The 18,740-nt window shown below is 41.5% G+C and overlaps 2 protein-coding genes across 3 annotated transcripts in view; both read left to right on the top strand.

Annotated features, from left to right (window-relative positions):
• Window positions 1-18,740, top strand: part of LOC145457518 (chromosome-associated kinesin KIF4A-like) — a 252,540-nt gene that overhangs the window by 121,684 nt on the left and 112,116 nt on the right. The gene's annotated exons all lie outside the window — the stretch shown is intronic.
• LOC145434664 (uncharacterized) overlaps window positions 6,970-18,740 on the top strand; it is a 14,908-nt gene continuing 3,137 nt past the window's right edge. The window contains exons 1-3 of the mRNA XM_080312006.1: window positions 6,970-6,979; window positions 8,702-8,891; window positions 14,998-15,089. Of these exons, the coding sequence (XP_080168132.1) occupies window positions 6,970-6,979; window positions 8,702-8,891; window positions 14,998-15,089 (292 nt within the window). The remainder of the gene's footprint in view (window positions 6,980-8,701; window positions 8,892-14,997; window positions 15,090-18,740) is intronic.

Below are 18,740 nucleotides of genomic sequence, written 5' to 3'. Positions count from 1 at the left end.
GATGTGACTAGCATTTCTGCGCCTGTAATCTCGCGGTGCCATAAAACATCATGATTTATAACAAGTCGATCAAAATATGAGTTCACGAGTGAGCTCCCAGAATGATTTTAGGCTTTTAAACCTTGGCAACAAATTTTCGACGTGTGTTGACCGAAACGTTTGCCCTTGACATGTCCAGGCGACGAGAACTGCTGTACTTGCGATCTGAGCACCCAGGTACAAATGCAACCCCATTATATGAAAATACCAAATATATAGACCGCATTCATTAATTATTTTCGCGCCTCGCGCGGCTAGATCAAGAACACACACTGGTTTTTCATGATATAATTGTCAGTAATTTCGGTAAGTAGTATGATAAGCCTTCCGTTCATCGTTACGTAAAGGCTGGAACACACGATCTGTCGGGAACGCATGCTGAAATGTCCCGTTTTTCCATTTCAGTGATAGTAGTATGATTGCGTCATCGGAGAAGACGAAAACTTATGCTACTGTGATATTTACCTGACTATGACATTTGATTGTATTCGAATAGTAGCGTGTGTTGTTTCTTGAAGCGACGCGAGAGCAGAAACCGTGAAAATGGCCATTAGGAAGTGGTAAATAGTGCATACAGGCCTACCAAACCCATGGCAACGAACAAATAAGCTTTTCATGATCAATTTTCATATCTGCTGGCAACGAACCTATTGTATTGCGACATACAGAATATATATAGCCGCGCGTTCAACCACTGCAACCTGAATTAGCGCCAACCCAACGTCGCATCAGTTTTTCCGTCCACGACATAGCGCTTAACATATGAAAATAGGCATGAAGGCGAATATGGATGCGACTTTTCACACTCTTGCTCTTTCTGCACCTCTTTTTTCCTCGTCCCTCTCCTCTGTCGCATCGCGTCCGTTTGAGAAGATATGAAAGAAACATACTTGAGGCGTTTACGAATCGTGTATTCCCGGCTTGAACCGGCTCGCTCCTAAAAAAGGGCATTAACACTCAAGTGGTCAGCGCAATGGTTCGAAAAACCGGAAGTGGCTCTTTGACCAAACAGGTTTGGCCACCCAAGTACTAGAGAGCAGGACCGTAACTGCCGCACCCAAAACCTCTCAATTGGGGGGCCGAGCTCGAAGGAGGCCCAAAATTATCGCGTGAATTAACATTAATTATATTGTATTTTTTTGGAAACATATGAAACTTTTTGAAAAAATTTTCGCGCTGCGCGTGATTTATTGGTGTCAAAATTATTGATTATTGGGTACTCGTCCGCCAAGAAAAAATAAGCATAAGTTATAGAAATGAGCATTCCGGCGTCGGCCATTATCACGCCACGACTTAGCAAGACATGAAGTTTCAGGCCATGTAACATGCGACTCCGAGAAGTGTGCCAGAACGAGAAAACCTTGGCGGAAAAGGACTGCCCTTATGCTGACCAAAAACTTCGTTCTGGAAATCGGAACCCCACAAAACAAATGCCATCCCACAGAGAAAAATTATTTGCCAGTGTAGAAATACCAATTTGAAATCATGTGCGTCTTTTAATTTGCCAGGGCGATTTCAATATTGACATAGCAGACAGGCCACGAAATACCATCACGTAACGAAGTCATTATACCAGTGGTTCCCAACCTTTTTTCACCCACGTACCATTTCGAGGTTTTATGCAGTGCTCGCGTACCACCTACATAAGTTACGCGCGCTGAAGGCGGTCAAAAATGTTTCCGTCATTTATGACGTCATAACGACGTATTTCACCCATGCGAGGCGTAATAGCAAATACTAATAAACTAGGCATTATCAGCCAGGGTTAATGGGATGCATGAAATTGTTTTTTATGCGATGGCTGCATTAGCTAATTTTCCACTAGCTCAGCGGTTATCAAACTTTTATAGACACGCCCCCGTTTATGATAGAGAAAAATTTCGCCCCCTCCCCCTAATCGTCATATCACAAAATGCAACCAGAATGCTAGCAATCCCAACTAATAATTAGATGGCATGGAAGGTTATGACAGTTGATGATAGAATTCTCAAATATGCAATCAGAACTACACACAGAGCAAAAACAATGTGATTGGATAGGGGTAAATCGCGCGAAGCGCGAAAACTTTTTTTCAGTTGGCTTCAGCTTCGCGCCACCCTTCAGATGTTTTCACCACCACCCCTAGTTTGAGAACCACTGCACTAGTTGGTCGATGCGGGGCATATGTTTGCTCACAGCGCATCGAAAGTCCTGCATGGGCGCAACTAGTCGGTTTCGTTTCTTCGACTTGATAGTCATCAGAGATAAAAATCCTTGCTCGCGCTCCCACGTAGAAGGGGAAATTAGCAGCTGGGGAATAGCGTGAGAAGCTAGAGTCTAGTACGAGGAGGCCATGCTAAGCCTGAAGTGTATTGGAGAACAATCTTTGTGTTCAACCCCACCTTAACTAATAACTACCGTCGGTCGAAAAAAAAGCAGAATCTACTCGCGTACCACCTGGAAGACCTTCGCGTACCACTAGTGGTACGCGTACCACAGGTTGGGAACCACTGCATTATACCAACGGGTTCCCCCGAATATGTTTAATTATCATTTACGGGCCATACATTTTCCACGACACCTCACTCAGCTGTACCGGTAAGTCTGATTACATGAGCATAGAGAGGATAAAAAATTAACAGCAATATATATGCAATTATCGATGAAAATTGGTCGATTCAATGATGAAGTATACAAATATTTCTCGTTTCGCGCGTTTTTATTCGAAACAAGCCGAATAACTAAAGTGAGTACAACAAATTTCGCTAAGAAGCAGCGGTAAAGAGGTGTCCGGAAATTGGGGGGGGGTCTGTGGTGCGAAGCCCCCCCCCAATAAATTTGGTTTATTACCTTGTGGGGAGCCCACGCCCAACGTTTTTTTTTGGGGGGGGGCAGACGAAGTGCTGTTACGGTCCTGCTAAAGAGTATGGTACGGACGGTACGGTAGCGGAGGTATGCAACAAAACAGTTATTTCGATGCGCTGTCTGTCTTTACGCATGATATGTGACGAACAATTTATATTCCGTTTTATTGGGACAAAGCTGTTTTCTTCGTGTAATTCAACCAAAAGTGAGCGGAACGAAGGTGTCGACTGTATATGAAGGCTGGATCTAACAAGATGAGGATGAACGAGTGGATCTAAAACTTTTCCCAAAGAATTGCGAAGCCGTCTCCTTGCATTTTTATAAATGGCTCATAATCTTACGAAAAACCAACATAAATAAACACAAAACAACACGCTGGTTTTTACGGCATCAATAGGACGGGTGGACCTACTTCCTTAGTAAGAGCTCGGCTACGTTTGGTATCATTATGAGACATATCGTTCATAACAATACACCTCTGAGAGCTTCACTCCCAAGACCCCACTTTCGTCAGCTGGAAATATCAACACTGCTCTTTATATCTCCGATGGACAGAAACATCATTCATTTTGTCGGGATTTTACGCGATTTACGATCGAGCCTGAATAGCTAAAGTTTAATGCAAGACCTATCTATATTGATTTCGGTCGGCTCACTACACTCATCAATATCACACGCGTTAATGTTACGAAAACCAGCGTGTATTTTTTAAAGGCAATGCATCAATTAATTTTGTCAATAGTATTGTTATTTGTATATAGGATGAAGTTTTTGATGCTCTTTCAGCCCACGTGTTCACTTAATTCAAACACTGTTTCAAACAAATGCCAATTGAACTAAATTTGTTTAATAGTATTATTATGTCATAATTATGTAATACCTACGAAAAAACATGTAGTATGAACCTTCCGATGACTGGCCCCAGATATTGTGGAGGTATGCGATATTGCGTTGATTTGGACCTCAACACCGTCGGTGGTTCACATATCACTTGAAATGAATGAATGTTCTGATGATGATGACTGCCGAACGCAAAAGCGGGGTATGATGACGTAGTGCTGGTCAAAGATATCATTGGTCCATGCAGGACAGTGGTCGGCAACTTTCTTCGTTAAATGCGCCATATTGACCATATGTGTTTAATTTTAGTTCCCAAGGAGTCATATAAAAATGACAACCAACGTCATACGGGGACAAATTCGAAGTTCACTCCATGAGATTCGTCGTGTGTAGGCCACCATGTTTTATGTGTTTGATGGTCACGTTCTTGGCAATGGCCGCTATCCACTTGAAAAGAGTAGCACTCAGAAACTGCGAGAATTTCCAATGAAATCAACTCGAATTATTACTGAAGAGGACGAATCTGATGAAATATTGATGAAACCCTGAATACGTACCAAAGGGAATCGGCGTTGGGTAATGTCCGGCGACGTATGAGTCTTCTGCATAGTGCCTTTAATCACTATACGAGTGGGACGATTTTGAAAATGCCTCCGTTGCAAAGGATGACCTATTTATAAAAAGCATCGTCGACAATGTGGGAAAGGTCAAGCAGTTGTTGTTTCATGCAGCACAGTATGCCTTGGACTGGAATGATTTTTTCGCGTTTCTTGAATGCAAGTAGCCTATATCACATTCCAGCATTCCATGCCGAGCACCCGCGAGAAACACTATATTGTAATTCCAGATGTTATAGTTTTCGTCTTGAACGAATCATGGCACAAAATTTCAATTAGAACACGTTTTAAACAAGATCTATGCTTTTTAAATAATTGTTTTCCAGTGATTTCTGTTTTGAATACAGTCCTAGTTACAACCAATCAGATTCGGATCAGGTTTACGAATGTTATCGTCAGGCGACGTATTGCTAATAATTACTTTGATGAAGCATGGGTGATCTTATTCCGTCAATTTACTTAATGATTGTCGCTACTCAAAAGATAATGGAATCGCTCACACATACCAGACCAAACTAACAGAATAACTTATTTCGTGAAACACATACGATCCTGATTTCGCATTCTTTCACGTGGTGCATTATTTTCCATCACGAGCCGCATTTATACCGGGGTGCTCAAATTGCAGAACAGGCACCAGAACGTATCGATATCGAAGGTTTCGGTCAACATGCGGTGGTCATATTTTGGCCCCCTTTATATCGCCTCTGATCTTTTTGGCACACTTCGTGGCCTGGCATGTTGGACAAATCCACTTATATATTTGTGTGTGTTGGGGCGGAAAAGGGCCGGAGCCAGAATGTCGATACCTAAACGTTTCGCATCCACAGGCTGCACACTCCAGAACTACACTATCCCATCGTTTCCAAGAGATGTCAGAAACTCATCGTTTCCTGATAATCGCGTTTACAGACTCATTTCTGTAAATTGTGCTTATTATTATGAAATCAATAAATATAGTGACATTAATCACGCCAACCTCGGAAGAAAAATTCCAGTTGAATAAATCTGCCTAAAATACTTTACTTTATGCTTATTAAGGAAGTAATTTTAAGCCTCCATCGTGCTTCGAGTTTAGTTGCAAAATTAGAGTGAAAGATTTTGTATGCCGCATTTTATTTTTTGGAAGGTGCTTCGTGGTCCCATAAAATTATCTTCTTTGTTTGTGGTATTCATGTTGTTTGTCGACTACTATGTTCATTTACACCAGGCTGATTTTCGTCAGTATTTATTCCGTAGCCGCCGACTTGTAGCACGGCCCACTTCTAGGCGTTTATAAGACCCAGCTTCCACGGATGAGATGGCGAGGAAGAGCCTAGCTAAACCTCCAACAATTTGGTAGGAATTCCAGAGTCGACCTCGGTCGGACTCGAACCCGCAACCCATTCATTGGTGCCGCAACCACTACGCTATCTATCCACGTAAAATTGTATTAAAAGGACCGCGGACGCCATTTTATATCCTCTGAGCTGGGCCAAGTGAATGAACATAGCAGCCTTTTGCGATATCTCGTAATCTTGCAGCACTTTCGAGCATTCTAAATTTCTGCGACACTCCGGTTGGGTATTACTGGTCTAAAAGCGTCGAGTATTTTACTAGGTGCAATCGTCAAATTGTATACCGATAGAATTTCTTTTATTGCTAAACTTCGCATATTCTGATAACTACGTGAACCACCATATGGAAGTGACATGTGACAATTCCAAAAGATAGCAAATGGGATCATAGTCTCAACAAATAACCTATTTTCTATATAAATGCAGCTGTGGACATTAGCTACCAGCCAGACCCATTCGGCGGTATCGAATTGCGACTGTTGGAAATGCAATTCATTTCCTTATAATTTGCAAGTATAGTAATGGCCATTTGGGAAGTCACATTATTAAAATAACCGCTTGATGCGTGATATCGATTCAGCTTGGTAAGATATGCAGCCTCTCGTCAATATTGCGACATGATGAGGTTTTGCTAACCTTTCCGAGCGTTTCACTAGTAAGAAGAATAGATGTGAGGATGGAGACTCATTACCATTTCTCCAGTCCGTAACAAACTGCGCTCAGGTCGATAAATCACTCTTTCTGTCGTTACGCAAAAGACTAATGTTCTCGACTTACCTAAGTTTACAGTTGGAATCGGTTAATCTATGGCACTTCAATAAGTATATGCACGATGCAGTCATTCCGGAAATGAGAGGACTGATTTGAATTATTGATCATGGCGAATCTGTTCGATATGGACTTGGACCTGAAATTTGTAATGATTTATTAATTATTTATTAATAATTTTCGTGCCCTTTGCGATTGAAATTTGATTTTGATGTGGGACGTGGATGAATTAAGAATTACGATTTGGACAATGATTAGGAGCTAAAATCCGAAACACTATTTAAATTACGCATTACTAGATCCTTTCATTTGTGATCTGAACGATGAAAATGAGCTTTTCGTACACCGAAATATCGTAATCAAATTGCAGGTCTATACATTTCTTCCGAAATGTAGCGGCGTTGACTCGCGACCGTCTCATTATACCCAAATTATGATTTCATTTCCTTGACTCGTTACAGAATAAATAATCCAAACGAACGATGATATTGATACTGAGTGCAGTTCTCCTCTTCGGAGCCAACATGGCTCAAGGTATGTATGAATTTTCTTATATACCTTTGGTGACTATAGCTGTGAACTGGTACGTCGTATGTCTCAGCGCTGCACCAATAATTTGTCATGAGTTGAAGTCCGACAGAGTTCGACTTATGAATCATGTCCTAACTGATACAAATTTATGTCCGTTCTTCATCGCCATCAAATCAGCAGAAGCGGTGTTCAACGAACGCCAAGTAGCCTACGAAAGTTGTCGATAGCTCTAAAATGATATGAAGAAATATTGGCCTGGCCCTGTCAGCCTAATACAGTCGTTCTGAACCGGCAGTGCTCAAAGCCTTTGAATTTGCAAAGTGATTGATAACACAATTTTTATTTTATTTTAAAATGGGGAAATTACGCGGCAGTTTCACTTCATGACTGCCGTACCTTCATGACTCGTATCAACAGACTGACCTTCTGAGATGAAATATCCTACGGTGCAAACTCATTTTAATTGCTGAATTCCCAATAGCCTACTGATACAAACATATTGCTGTACAGAGATGTTTCGGATTGTGGAAAAAATAAATAAGTCGGAACAGTATGGTCAATCAGCGTGACTTCAAATCTTCAATTATTCCTGTGATGTAAATAACCACTATTGCAGAACAACTGCAATATGAGCTGCTAGATAAAAATGACCGGGATGGACGTTATATGTTCAATGAAAATTATGTGTCTCAATTTTGGCCGTATATATGTTGCGATCATACCCAAAAGAGTCGTCAGAAGAGTTGGCCGTTATTATACCATTCGCCACCACAGATCTTTGTGGGAATAAATTTTCGGCACTCGTTCATATAAAATCATATGCGCGGATTTTCAAGAAAACGACCACGTATTTCAAGAAATGCAACTGCAGAACTCGCAAATGCGAGCATAAAATTCGAAATCTGAATCGTACAATATATATCTTTTTATGACCAGAGTGAAATCTATATTATGTAATTCACCGGCTCATATTCGCTTGGATGAGACGGAAATTCCCAAGAATTCATATTTTCACGCTAAAATCAGAATCAAAATATATTTCTGCCAAATTACTAAATCCACATCTGGCGCGGAATCTTAATATCAAGTGTATACCAGAGCCCGACCGATAACCAATTAGACGAGAATATCGAGTCGACATCACACTTTGAAGGTTTTTTGTTTGTTTGTTTTGGGGTATTCATGGTGTTTGTCGACTGCTATGGTCATTTACACCAGGCCGATATTCTTCATATTTTCCGTAACTGCCGACTTACAGCACGGCCCACCTCTAGGCTTTTGTAAGACACCGCTGACGCGGATGACACTTTGAAGGTAATATCGGTATTGGATGTTAGAGGTCAAAAAATATCAGCATTTCACGATGTCACAATGTGGCAGCACAAGACAGAGAACTATATTCTGCCACTGCTATACGCCGAATATTGAGATACTTCTTGCAGCTTACAGGTAGAGTTGGTACACAAGTAGAACTAGTTTTGCTTAAGTACACGTAGAAGTAGTGATTTTTGGAGTGAAAGTTAAAGAGAGAGGATAGAGGAAAAGAGGGGGGAAATGGCCTGAATAGGCGATGAGCGCCAAAAAATTGTTCAATAAACAACAACAACCTCTTGACTGACTTCTTGACCCGTGGGCACCGCGTTGCTGACCCCTGATCCAATCGTTACGATATCAGAGACGTAACAATGTAAAACACGCCCTTCTAATGCTGAATTAATTTTACAGCGGATGAATACGTCTACTGGTCACTAGGTCAAACAACTGGTAATATATACGGATTCTATTCGGGTAATGACCAAATGTGGGGAGGCGCAACACAGAGATGCAAAGACTTGGGATGGTTAAATTTAGTGTTCATAACTACCAGCGTCATCACAGGAGAAGTTAGTGACCTGATGTATGACGGTCTCGGCACGTAAGTTGACATTTTCTTTTGTATTCTGATATCGCTTAGTTCAGGAGTCGGAAACCTTCTCCGTCGAAGGAGCCCTATTAGGACTATCTATTCTCAATTAGAGTTCTGTGACGTCATGGTTTCACGAAAACGAAGCTCACTACACATCGCTCATTATGAATCATAGCATCATGGATGATGTGGGAAGCTTAAATATGTTTCTTTTATGTGACAATAAAGAAAATATTGCCAGTTCTACACAACATCAATATAATTTGGGATTTTTATTGATCATATTTATTTCATTGTGCTGCGTGACAATACTGTTGGTTGATCATTGCTTAACCCAGAAATGTCATCTTCACTAACATGCGTAGCTTTGTCCTGCATGTATTGAAAGCTGTTGAACGACCAATTGAGGTTTCAAGGCGTCCTCTTTGCGAAAAAATATGGCTCCCAGTGAAAAAAGAAGCGAACAACTTCTATATGGGAATATATGGTCTCTCGCTACTCGATTCGCTCTACTAACGGGGTAACTCGAGATACCGAGAGAACTGACAATTATACTTAATAATAATATATTCATATTGAGATAAAACAGAACATTCGTCAGTTCTAATCGTCAGCATCAACTAGACAATTAAGAAGAACATTGTATATTAAACCATTAACCAATCGTATCACCAAATATGACGAGATAGTGTAATGGTTATGCGTCCGGCTTCTCGAGCGGTAGGTCGTGGGTTCGATCCCCGGCCGGGTCATACCAAAGACTCGAAAATTGGTATCCACAGCTATCCTGCTAGGCGCTCAGCAATCACGGATAGCATGGAGGAGAAAAAAAACGGGGGCGCAGACTAGATGACCTCATGGGGCCGTATCGCAACTCCGTCGTCAAAGCATCTCGATGGTGCAGGCGGAAAAGAATATCATATCTCTCTCTATGACATTACAGGCATGAAAATTCGAAAAATGCCAGTGACGTCATTTTAGGACAAATATATCTGTAATCGAGATCAGCTTGCCAGACATTTGCATGGGCGTTTCGTATTGATTCCCGTTCAGACCATATCCTGCTATATTTTCGTGGTGCTTTGAGTAACGCATGACGAGCTCGATACGTTTCAGTTATCTTCCCTGCTTACTATAGTAAGTATACAACTTAGCCTTGGTCTATGCTACTTCGTAAAATGTATCACTACCAGGCAATGATAATTATCTCCAGCGAAGAACCGTCACGTTTTCTGGCTTCATGCAGGAGATCCAATTGGTGACTCCTAATGTGTATAAATTGCGTGCAACTACTTAATTTTTGTGATAATTCCCGAACAAATCGAGTGGAGCCGCAATAACCGCTTATCTAAAAAGTGTAAATCACAGCAGTTAAGCCTTGCCACACTGATTTCGACTCATGGGTCAACATTCATGAAAACGAGAATAATTTGATCAAACCATAAAAGAAAGTTGGAAATATCGGTTTATTTTTAGCCATACACACAGTGGTATTTTGATGTATTCGTGTTTTGGTTCGCTAACAAGACCTCAAGCGATGATGTAAGCTCTTGAGAATGGAATGATTTTCAATTTTGAAATAAAGTACGTTGTAATTTATAGTGGCTTCTTATTTGAAAGAAGATATAATATCCGCTTAACGGACTTATGCGCTATGTGGAAAATAAACAAAACATGTTTTAAACAATGTCCATGTTTTAAACAGGCTTGTTTTAAATTGATATTTGTTTTGAATACCTCCAGCCTAGTTGGCGCCCTATCTTTAGGTATTATAGCATTATTGCAAAACAGAATATGTCAGTTTTTGTCTACTTCTATCGCCTGATTTTCGGCTAGAATACAACTTTCATTCCCTGGATCAGTGCGAGAGTAGCTTGAGAGTTTCCATTTGATACATATTTCGATAAACCTTGAGCTCATATGACCAGCTAGTAACCATAAAGGCCGTCTTAGCTTGGCTGACGTGCGTCCAGTATCCAGTAGGCCTCTGGCTGATTAGTGCCTTGGTTTACGTTTTTGACTGCGGGTTCTTCATTGATGACAAATTGCAACTTCAGATGCTCACCTAATACTGCTCCCGTGTAAACAGTACCATTTTGGGTTTGTCATTACTACCAAGCCGTTTGACCAAACGCCCCCGCACGTGTATGGCCTATGATAGCCAGAAGAAATAAATCTCATATTTTCAGTTATGTGTTTTCCGCATCATCAATACCCTGAAAGAGTGTTTACATTTTCAGACATAACTATTGGAGCCCCATAATCGGCATGACTGATCTCGCAAATGAAAACAAGTGGGTCTGGAATGACGGCACTCCCGTCTCTAAATATACAAATTGGTGAGTACGGTTTTGCAAGCTGTGTATTACAAAAATATAGATCGGATCGATATGTGGGGTCAATATTATGTGTGACTTTGTAAAATTTGCTGATACCTACATTGACAACGAAACACGTGGATTTGTCATATTTTCATCGCAGCGTTGTTTACTATGTTCATTTACACCAGGCAAATTTTCTTCATTTTTATTCCGTATCTGCCAAATTGTAGCACGGCCCACTTCTAAGCTTTTTATAAGACACCGCTAACGCGGATGAGATGGCGAAGAGGAGCCTAGATAAACCTTCAACACTTAGAATGGAATTCTGGAGTCGACCTCGGTCAGTGTTTGTTATATAAAATCGAAGCCGAAGCCTTACGCAGCAGTTTCGTGATCAGCTTTACAGTTACAGCGAAAACAAAAAGTGAGGTTTCCCCAAAGCCTTGGGTGCAAATGAAGTCGTCATGTCATACCCCATGACGAAATATGTTGTATTTAGTAGTTTTCCGAACCACCTTTTTACAACGTATAATGGATATATGTATTGTGGTCGCTGCCGGTGTCGCTGCCAGTGTCCCATCCCACCTAAGTGCCGAATCTTTCGAGTGCCATTTTATGTCTTTAGAATGACTAGATCAGTGGTTCTCAACTGGTGTGCCGCGGCACACTAGTGTGCCTTTTACGTCTCGCAAGTCTTCCGCGAGCGATTTGTTCGGAATTTTGAAATTATGCGCAAAATAATTCTAGTCTATAGCAAACGATCAATAGTCTAAATCGAGTTTGATGTGAAGTTTGTACATTTGGCAATTAAAAGTTATGTTATGCCCTCAATCAATAACCCCCTCGAATTCGCTTTACCAGACATGCCGTGTGCCATGAAGGCTTCATTCAGTTTTGCACAATACGTCTATTGATCGCTGAGGAGAGCCGACATAGCGACGCCTGTATGACATTGACAATCCAGTTTTCTAATCCTCATTGTCTCCCCAATCACAAGCGAGAAATTAACTGCTTCGGAATTGACGTTCGCCTTTACAAATTCGAATTACAAATACGTCAATCCACATTGCGATTGTTAGGTATCGTGCCGGAAGTTCCGTTAAAATTAGGCTTGTAGCACAACGTTGTGTTACTGTCGACGAATATGAGAATTTAGAAGTAAGGTAGATCAAATTATATCAGTCAACAAACCTCTTCGCCGCTGAGGTAATAAGCTTGGTCTGTTGGAAGTGTAATTGAACTGCGGGTGAGTGCCAGTAGAGCTATTGAGGTATGGCTTTCGCATCTTCCTGTATGCTAAACCAGGGGTCGGCAAACCGCGGCACGCGTGCCATTTGTGGCACGTGATATGAGTTTTCATGGCACGCCAAATGATTTGACGAAAACGGCATATTATAACCATGTTTGTTGCAAAACATGTCACATAAGTTGTAAAAACGGAAAAAGCTAAAATTATTTGATAAATCAACATAATACAGAGTCTTTGGGGGCAGATTTTGGTTATCCTAGACATAGTTTTTCGCGCTCCGCGCGTTTTACCGTGACCTGATGTCTTCATTTTGGGTAACTATATATACGGCAACCAAATATCGTATGAAATCGTTCGGAATCTTTAGTCTAGGAATGTGCATGTGCACCATGCATATTGCATATGCATATTGCGAATATTTTATAGGAACCAGCATTTTGGCCCAGGGCATTTTCACGATATGAGACTAACGTTCAGAAACATGCGACTCCATGCGCTGTGTGCGTTGCCAAAACAATTTGCAGGGTTTGGCATATTTTTATCATCAGGCCATCTCCTCATAAAATCTTTGATGGACCTGTCAGTTATTGGCTATGGTACCGAACACAGTACACTTGGAAACGATCAAGGCAACCACATAAGATGGATCATTACGCGCCTAAATTTAAATGGTGCACAGTCTGCACACATTGCGTACATTGGTCGGTAGGACTAGTTTAGTAGCGACCAAGATTTATACCCTCCGCGACCAATACTGCTAGAATCACTGACGTAACCGATGGCGTTGCCAGCTACAGATGGGGGGTTGGTGTGATTCCTTGCTTGAAACGCTAAATATGACAAATTTAAAAATGGTTGGCACGCCAGTTGGTAATATTTTATAATTTTTGATATTTTGTCACGCTGCATACGAAAGATTGGCGGCCCTTGTGCTACATGATTTGCGTGGAAATGCATTGTATAGCCTGGTATGGCTTACACCTCTACGCCTCCGTATTCGCTAGCGGCGATCGTGCTTGACCTCTTCGACCCAATGCGGCAATGGGCAGATTTATGGTCAAACAAATCTTAGGAAATAGTAGGCTATCTATAGTTTCTGTGCAGCCGTACATCAAAATGACCACTTTTACTTAGGTCTGAATACGTACTATTTGTTGTAATCACGAAGGAACGATATTCTGGCCCGAGGAAGACGACGACTTTCTATCACGGCTTAGTAAGCTATATTCAGGACGCTATACGTACAAAAGTTTATTTATAGAAATATTGAAATGGAGAAGTTTATTTTAAAAGAAAGGAAGTGCAGAGGCATTGTTGGATTGACTGCAGAGGAGGTCACATTAGTCAGCGTTACTATTTGGTGCTAATTAGTATTCTGTTAGTTTATAGTTGCTGTAAGCCGAAAAAGTTCAGAACTCCTGTGATGGTGTGCCGCGAACTATTTTTCATTTCCAAAGGGTGCCGCGAGGTGAAAAAGGTTGAGAACCACTGGACTAGATCAACAAACATATGTTTGCGATGTCATATTTTTTGCAGGGGACCGGGTCAGCCGGATGATCATAGGAAGGAGGATTGTGCCGCCTTAGAGTGGCCACAAAACAGTTGGAATGACATCGATTGCGGGCGCATTCTCCCATTCATTTGCTTTGTAGGTAAGTTCTATTCACCCGAGATGAATCGATTTGCTGGCAATGAAGCTGTAAATAATCTATACTTTCTACAACGAAAACCATAGCTTGAGATATCGAACAGTAGAGGCGGAAGCAGCCAAAATCAAAACTCATTGAATAATATGTAAACGTGTACGTGAGTTTCATAAGTTGTATCTCTTGCCATCGAAAATTGATACGTAAAAGGCTTAGTAATTTGTGACGGAAAGGGTGAGTTCTTCGACCTCGGCTCATTCACGACAAAGGTAGGTTATACGGAACTGACTGAACCTAGTTCCAATTTTTGAATAGTACGTGGAAGGGTGTAATATAGAACTGACAGCCGTAACGGATGTGCTTTCACAGTAGCCGTTATAATTCAAAAATAAACGTAACCAGACGTGAGAATCTGATTTACTCGATATGGAAATTGATTGCTTCAAATGTTACCCATTTTCACCTTTAGAACCCTCTGATCCTACCAGAAGCGCGATAAATAACAGGCTCTTCTCAATAAAAAACTTCGATGGCGAGAAAGGCTCACGAGAGTTGGCACGAAGCAGATGCGCAAAGGACGGATTGAGACTTGCTGTGGTGGACTCTGATGACGTAATTGCGAAAAAAAAGAAAGCACGAATTGGTGAGTAAAGGAAAGCTGGCGTAAACAGAGATCGGTGTATAGTCCAAATTAAAATTCGAAAACGGGGTGAAATTTCTACAATGACACGGCTAGCTTGGACTATATCAAGGTATAGAACGGGCATAGTGGTGAAACGTCGCATATCTATTCTTGCGAAGTGAAGGTACACTTCGCGCCACAACGACCATGCTGATGCCGATACGTACGCATATCAGATGAGTTATGTGATTACGACTGACTTTTCATTTACCTCTAGGAATTCCAAAGTTGGCTATTGGGTTGATGGCACGCTCAACTGTTTAAACATCGACAACTGCGAAGGATTGACGAGTTTCGTGTGCGAAGATGGTAGGAGATGATTACTTCACAAACGTTTGCTCGTGCTGGCTCGACCAGTATGCTAATGCTCTATTTCCAATATCAACCGCCAGCCTTGTCACTAGGGTTGCATTTAAAACAAAAATCAATTTAAAACAAACATAATTAAAACAAGGACCTGTTTAAAACAAGTTTTTCATTATGTCTTTCAAGTCATGACGTCACGAATATTCAATTGTGACGTCATGGTAGATTGACATTGACAATTGAAAATCTAGGGCAATTATAGCTTCATTGACGAAATATCTGCTTACTATAGCTGCTTAACCGACTATTTTGAGGGTTCCAGCCATACGTGGGAGGCGAGATGTGTTACCGATGAGACAGTGGGACTAAAAATACTTGAAAAATTCTCTGTGATAATCCCATGATTACAGAACGCGAATTTGTCTACAATTGCATGCTGGCAGAATCTTTCCTCACATGCAAAAAACTTAGACCTGCGTGCGTCATGGGGTCTGTGGCATATGATTTATGTTTTGGGGGGTGTAAAATAAATTTGGATCGACGTGTACATTTTTCTATATGACTTTCCACACTAACAAACCAGCCATAATTTTTAATGTGAAGTGTAGGGCTGGTATCAGGCTATATTTTTAATCCCATACCATCCTCGAGTAGAGTATTTTCAATTCAATTACAATATTTATAGGTTGGAGGGCCTATGGTAATTGGTAACCATAGCCAAATCAAGTAAAATAATTGGACCAACTAATCACTTAACAACAGAATCGCGCCTACATATATAGAAGCTGCAAATCATAGTTACCTGTGGAGTTTTATAGCCATAACGAGGTATTTGTAGGTCAAAATGTCGATTTACGGGTAATATGTCTGTGCCAATAATTTTGTAAGTTTGGGCGTAAACCGAAACGTGATTTTACGCCAACATTTGACTTGATATAATCTATTTTATTATTGAAGGTAGCGAAGAAACATTCTTCATTGGCTTGCTGCAGCTTAGATTATAATATACAACGAAACAAGATGAGAAATTTGAGTTTTTGAGCGTATGTCTCATAGGTCTCGTGGTCGTGTGCCTTTGGACCCACCGGGTGGGGACCGATGATACGCTCGAGCAACAAATTTTGAACGTTCATAAACTTTTTTTAAAAAGGCGGATATTCATGTCAATGTCCGCGATAGATAGAGCTTGGGCCAAAGTGTTGTGGCAGCAGCAAAGGATCTGCCATTCTCGGCTGAAGATTTGAGGGACAGAGATCAGTTTGCAATTTTTGATCCATCGGTACCAGGGCTTTGGAGCAGTCGTAAATTTGCATTGCTCCAGCTCCGGCTCCGGAGCTTTCTTCTATCATACAATGGCTCCGGCTCCAGCTCCAGCTCCGGACCCGCATTATTACCACTGCTCCGGCTCCAGCTCCGGCTCCGGCTCTGAAAACTATCGAAGGTGTCTGTCTGTTTCAGGGGTGGGCAACCCGCGGCCTCCCGGCCATATGCGCCCCGGTCCAGTCACAGTTTTAGAAAACCGTGTTACATTACAATAAACTATAAGAGTAGTACAATTTTTCTTCACGCTTCGCGTGTATAATTGTCAGACGATTTCTTTCTTTGTAGCCTACCCCCTCCTGAAAATGAAAAAACGCCTGATTTAGCAGATTGAGTCTAACTATATTCGCAATTGCGAGAGAAAGTCTTCGCGTTTGCGCTCGCAGAAAGATCGTCGACTATGAAATGTAGGTTAAAAATGACTGTCTTATATTAGCGGAAATCTTCGATATCGATATGTCCAGAGGTCGAATAGTCCTGTCCTTGCAAACTGAGCCCAGCAAGCGGTATACAGTCGACCCGCAATATACCCAATTAATAATAATATATACTTTGAAAATTTTACGCGCCTGGCGCGGCTAGTGGGCAGCGCACTCGTCCGTAAATTTCATGTGGCCCTTTAGCCGAAAAGGTTGGACCCCCTGGTCTATATAGATTACTAATTTACCCGTAGGTTAGTTATCTAAAGTAATCAAGAGTCTGTCAGCCGCCAGTAACATCGGATGCAGCAACGAAGACATAGGTGCCGCCGTGCCGGCTTGTGACGTCATTATGAATACTTGTCAATTGTCGATAACAACATAGCTGCACTAGAACGCACTTTACTCGATGCCATTGCTGTGTACAGCATTAAAATTTTGACGCGGCCGTTTTAACACTGGCACTGCACTTGTTAACATTAAGCTATGCAGCTCAATTCAATCGTTAAATGTGCGATTATTATTCAACTGTAACTGCTGTAAGAGCAATATGAGGGCAGATATCACGAACCTCATCAATAGAAATTCGATTTGTACCAATATTGTTCAATATGGCCACGGTTTGACGTTCGGTATTGATGCACTCGTTAACCAGTCCATCCGCTGTCGATCAAGTTTATCGGAATATAATATTTTCCCGCTTAAACGAACCGAATTAAAACACTGCGTCATGCATATTGCGCAATGCCCATAACGAATTTAAACCCATGCAGTATGCACATTGCACAATGCACATTTACGTAACAAGTCACACAGTGCGCGATAATCCGGGAATACTGGAGTATCAAGCAGACATCCAGAATGAATTTACGAAGCAGATGATTACAAAATTGGAAATCGCGTATCAAATCAGTAATTTGTCTCCAACATAAAATACCGTGGGGTCCTGATATCACATTGAGTAGCTTCGCACACGCGACAATTGTTTTGCTGAGTGCTCAACGGCGTTTTGGGCTACTCTTCTGCCATCCACCTATATTTACGCTCAGAAAAATCCTCACTGGAGTGAATGACGATCATACGCAGTAATGAATTCCAATACGCATGCATAAATTGCATAGACAAATAACACCGACCGTCACCAATTCTCGCGCGGCCCGATTAAAGAAACGATCACGAAAGAAGAACGAAGTATTTTGCTCAACCGATTTCATAGGGAACGATAAAGATGGAATTTTTTCGGCTCGGGACCTCGTCATATTCTACATGTGCAACGACATCAGGCTTTTTATCCCTCTCTCCCCATTTCGCCATAACAACAATTATGATCATTTTTTTCGAACCGTACACAATTGGCCAAACAAGGTTGTGCTGATGATGAAATTGCGGGTATGCAGCCGAAACTACCTCACAATATTCACAGGCATATTTAGCATACCGAGGTTTCGGCACTCATGCATTGAAAAATTGTAAAATTGAACATATGAACTGCTCTGCTGTTATAAATCCCTTAGGAACATGGTTAGTCGGAAAAGGTAGCGCCCAAAGAGGATAAAGATTTTATATTTCGCGAAGGCTGCTGTTAGAGATTATCTGAACTCCAGCAGTGAAGATACTGGTTGTTGTGCATATATATAATAGCATCTCTATGAAATACGTCGGAGCCGAGGAGCTACCCCTCAAAATAACTTGCTCACAGCTCTCGGCCTCCGGATCCGGCTGAATTTTTATGCAGAGCTCTCGGCTCCACGGCTTCCAGCTCCGGTAAAAATGCAACGGCTCCCGGAGCTCTCGGCGTCCGGGCTCTCGGCTCCAAAGCCCTGATCCGGTACCATACATCTCCGCCTATCGGGTGATAAACGTCCGTAAGCTCACATATAAGACGTATTTTGGAAAGTATTTACACACAATTATA

The sequence above is a fragment of the Botryllus schlosseri genome, chromosome 2, assembly GCF_051294905.1.
Source record: "Botryllus schlosseri isolate E-star chromosome 2, Bs_hap1, whole genome shotgun sequence".
In the NCBI taxonomy this organism is placed as follows: domain Eukaryota; kingdom Metazoa; phylum Chordata; class Ascidiacea; order Stolidobranchia; family Styelidae; genus Botryllus; species Botryllus schlosseri.
Note: the sequence above shows the minus strand (reverse complement) of the source record. Positions and strands in the feature narration are given on the sequence as shown.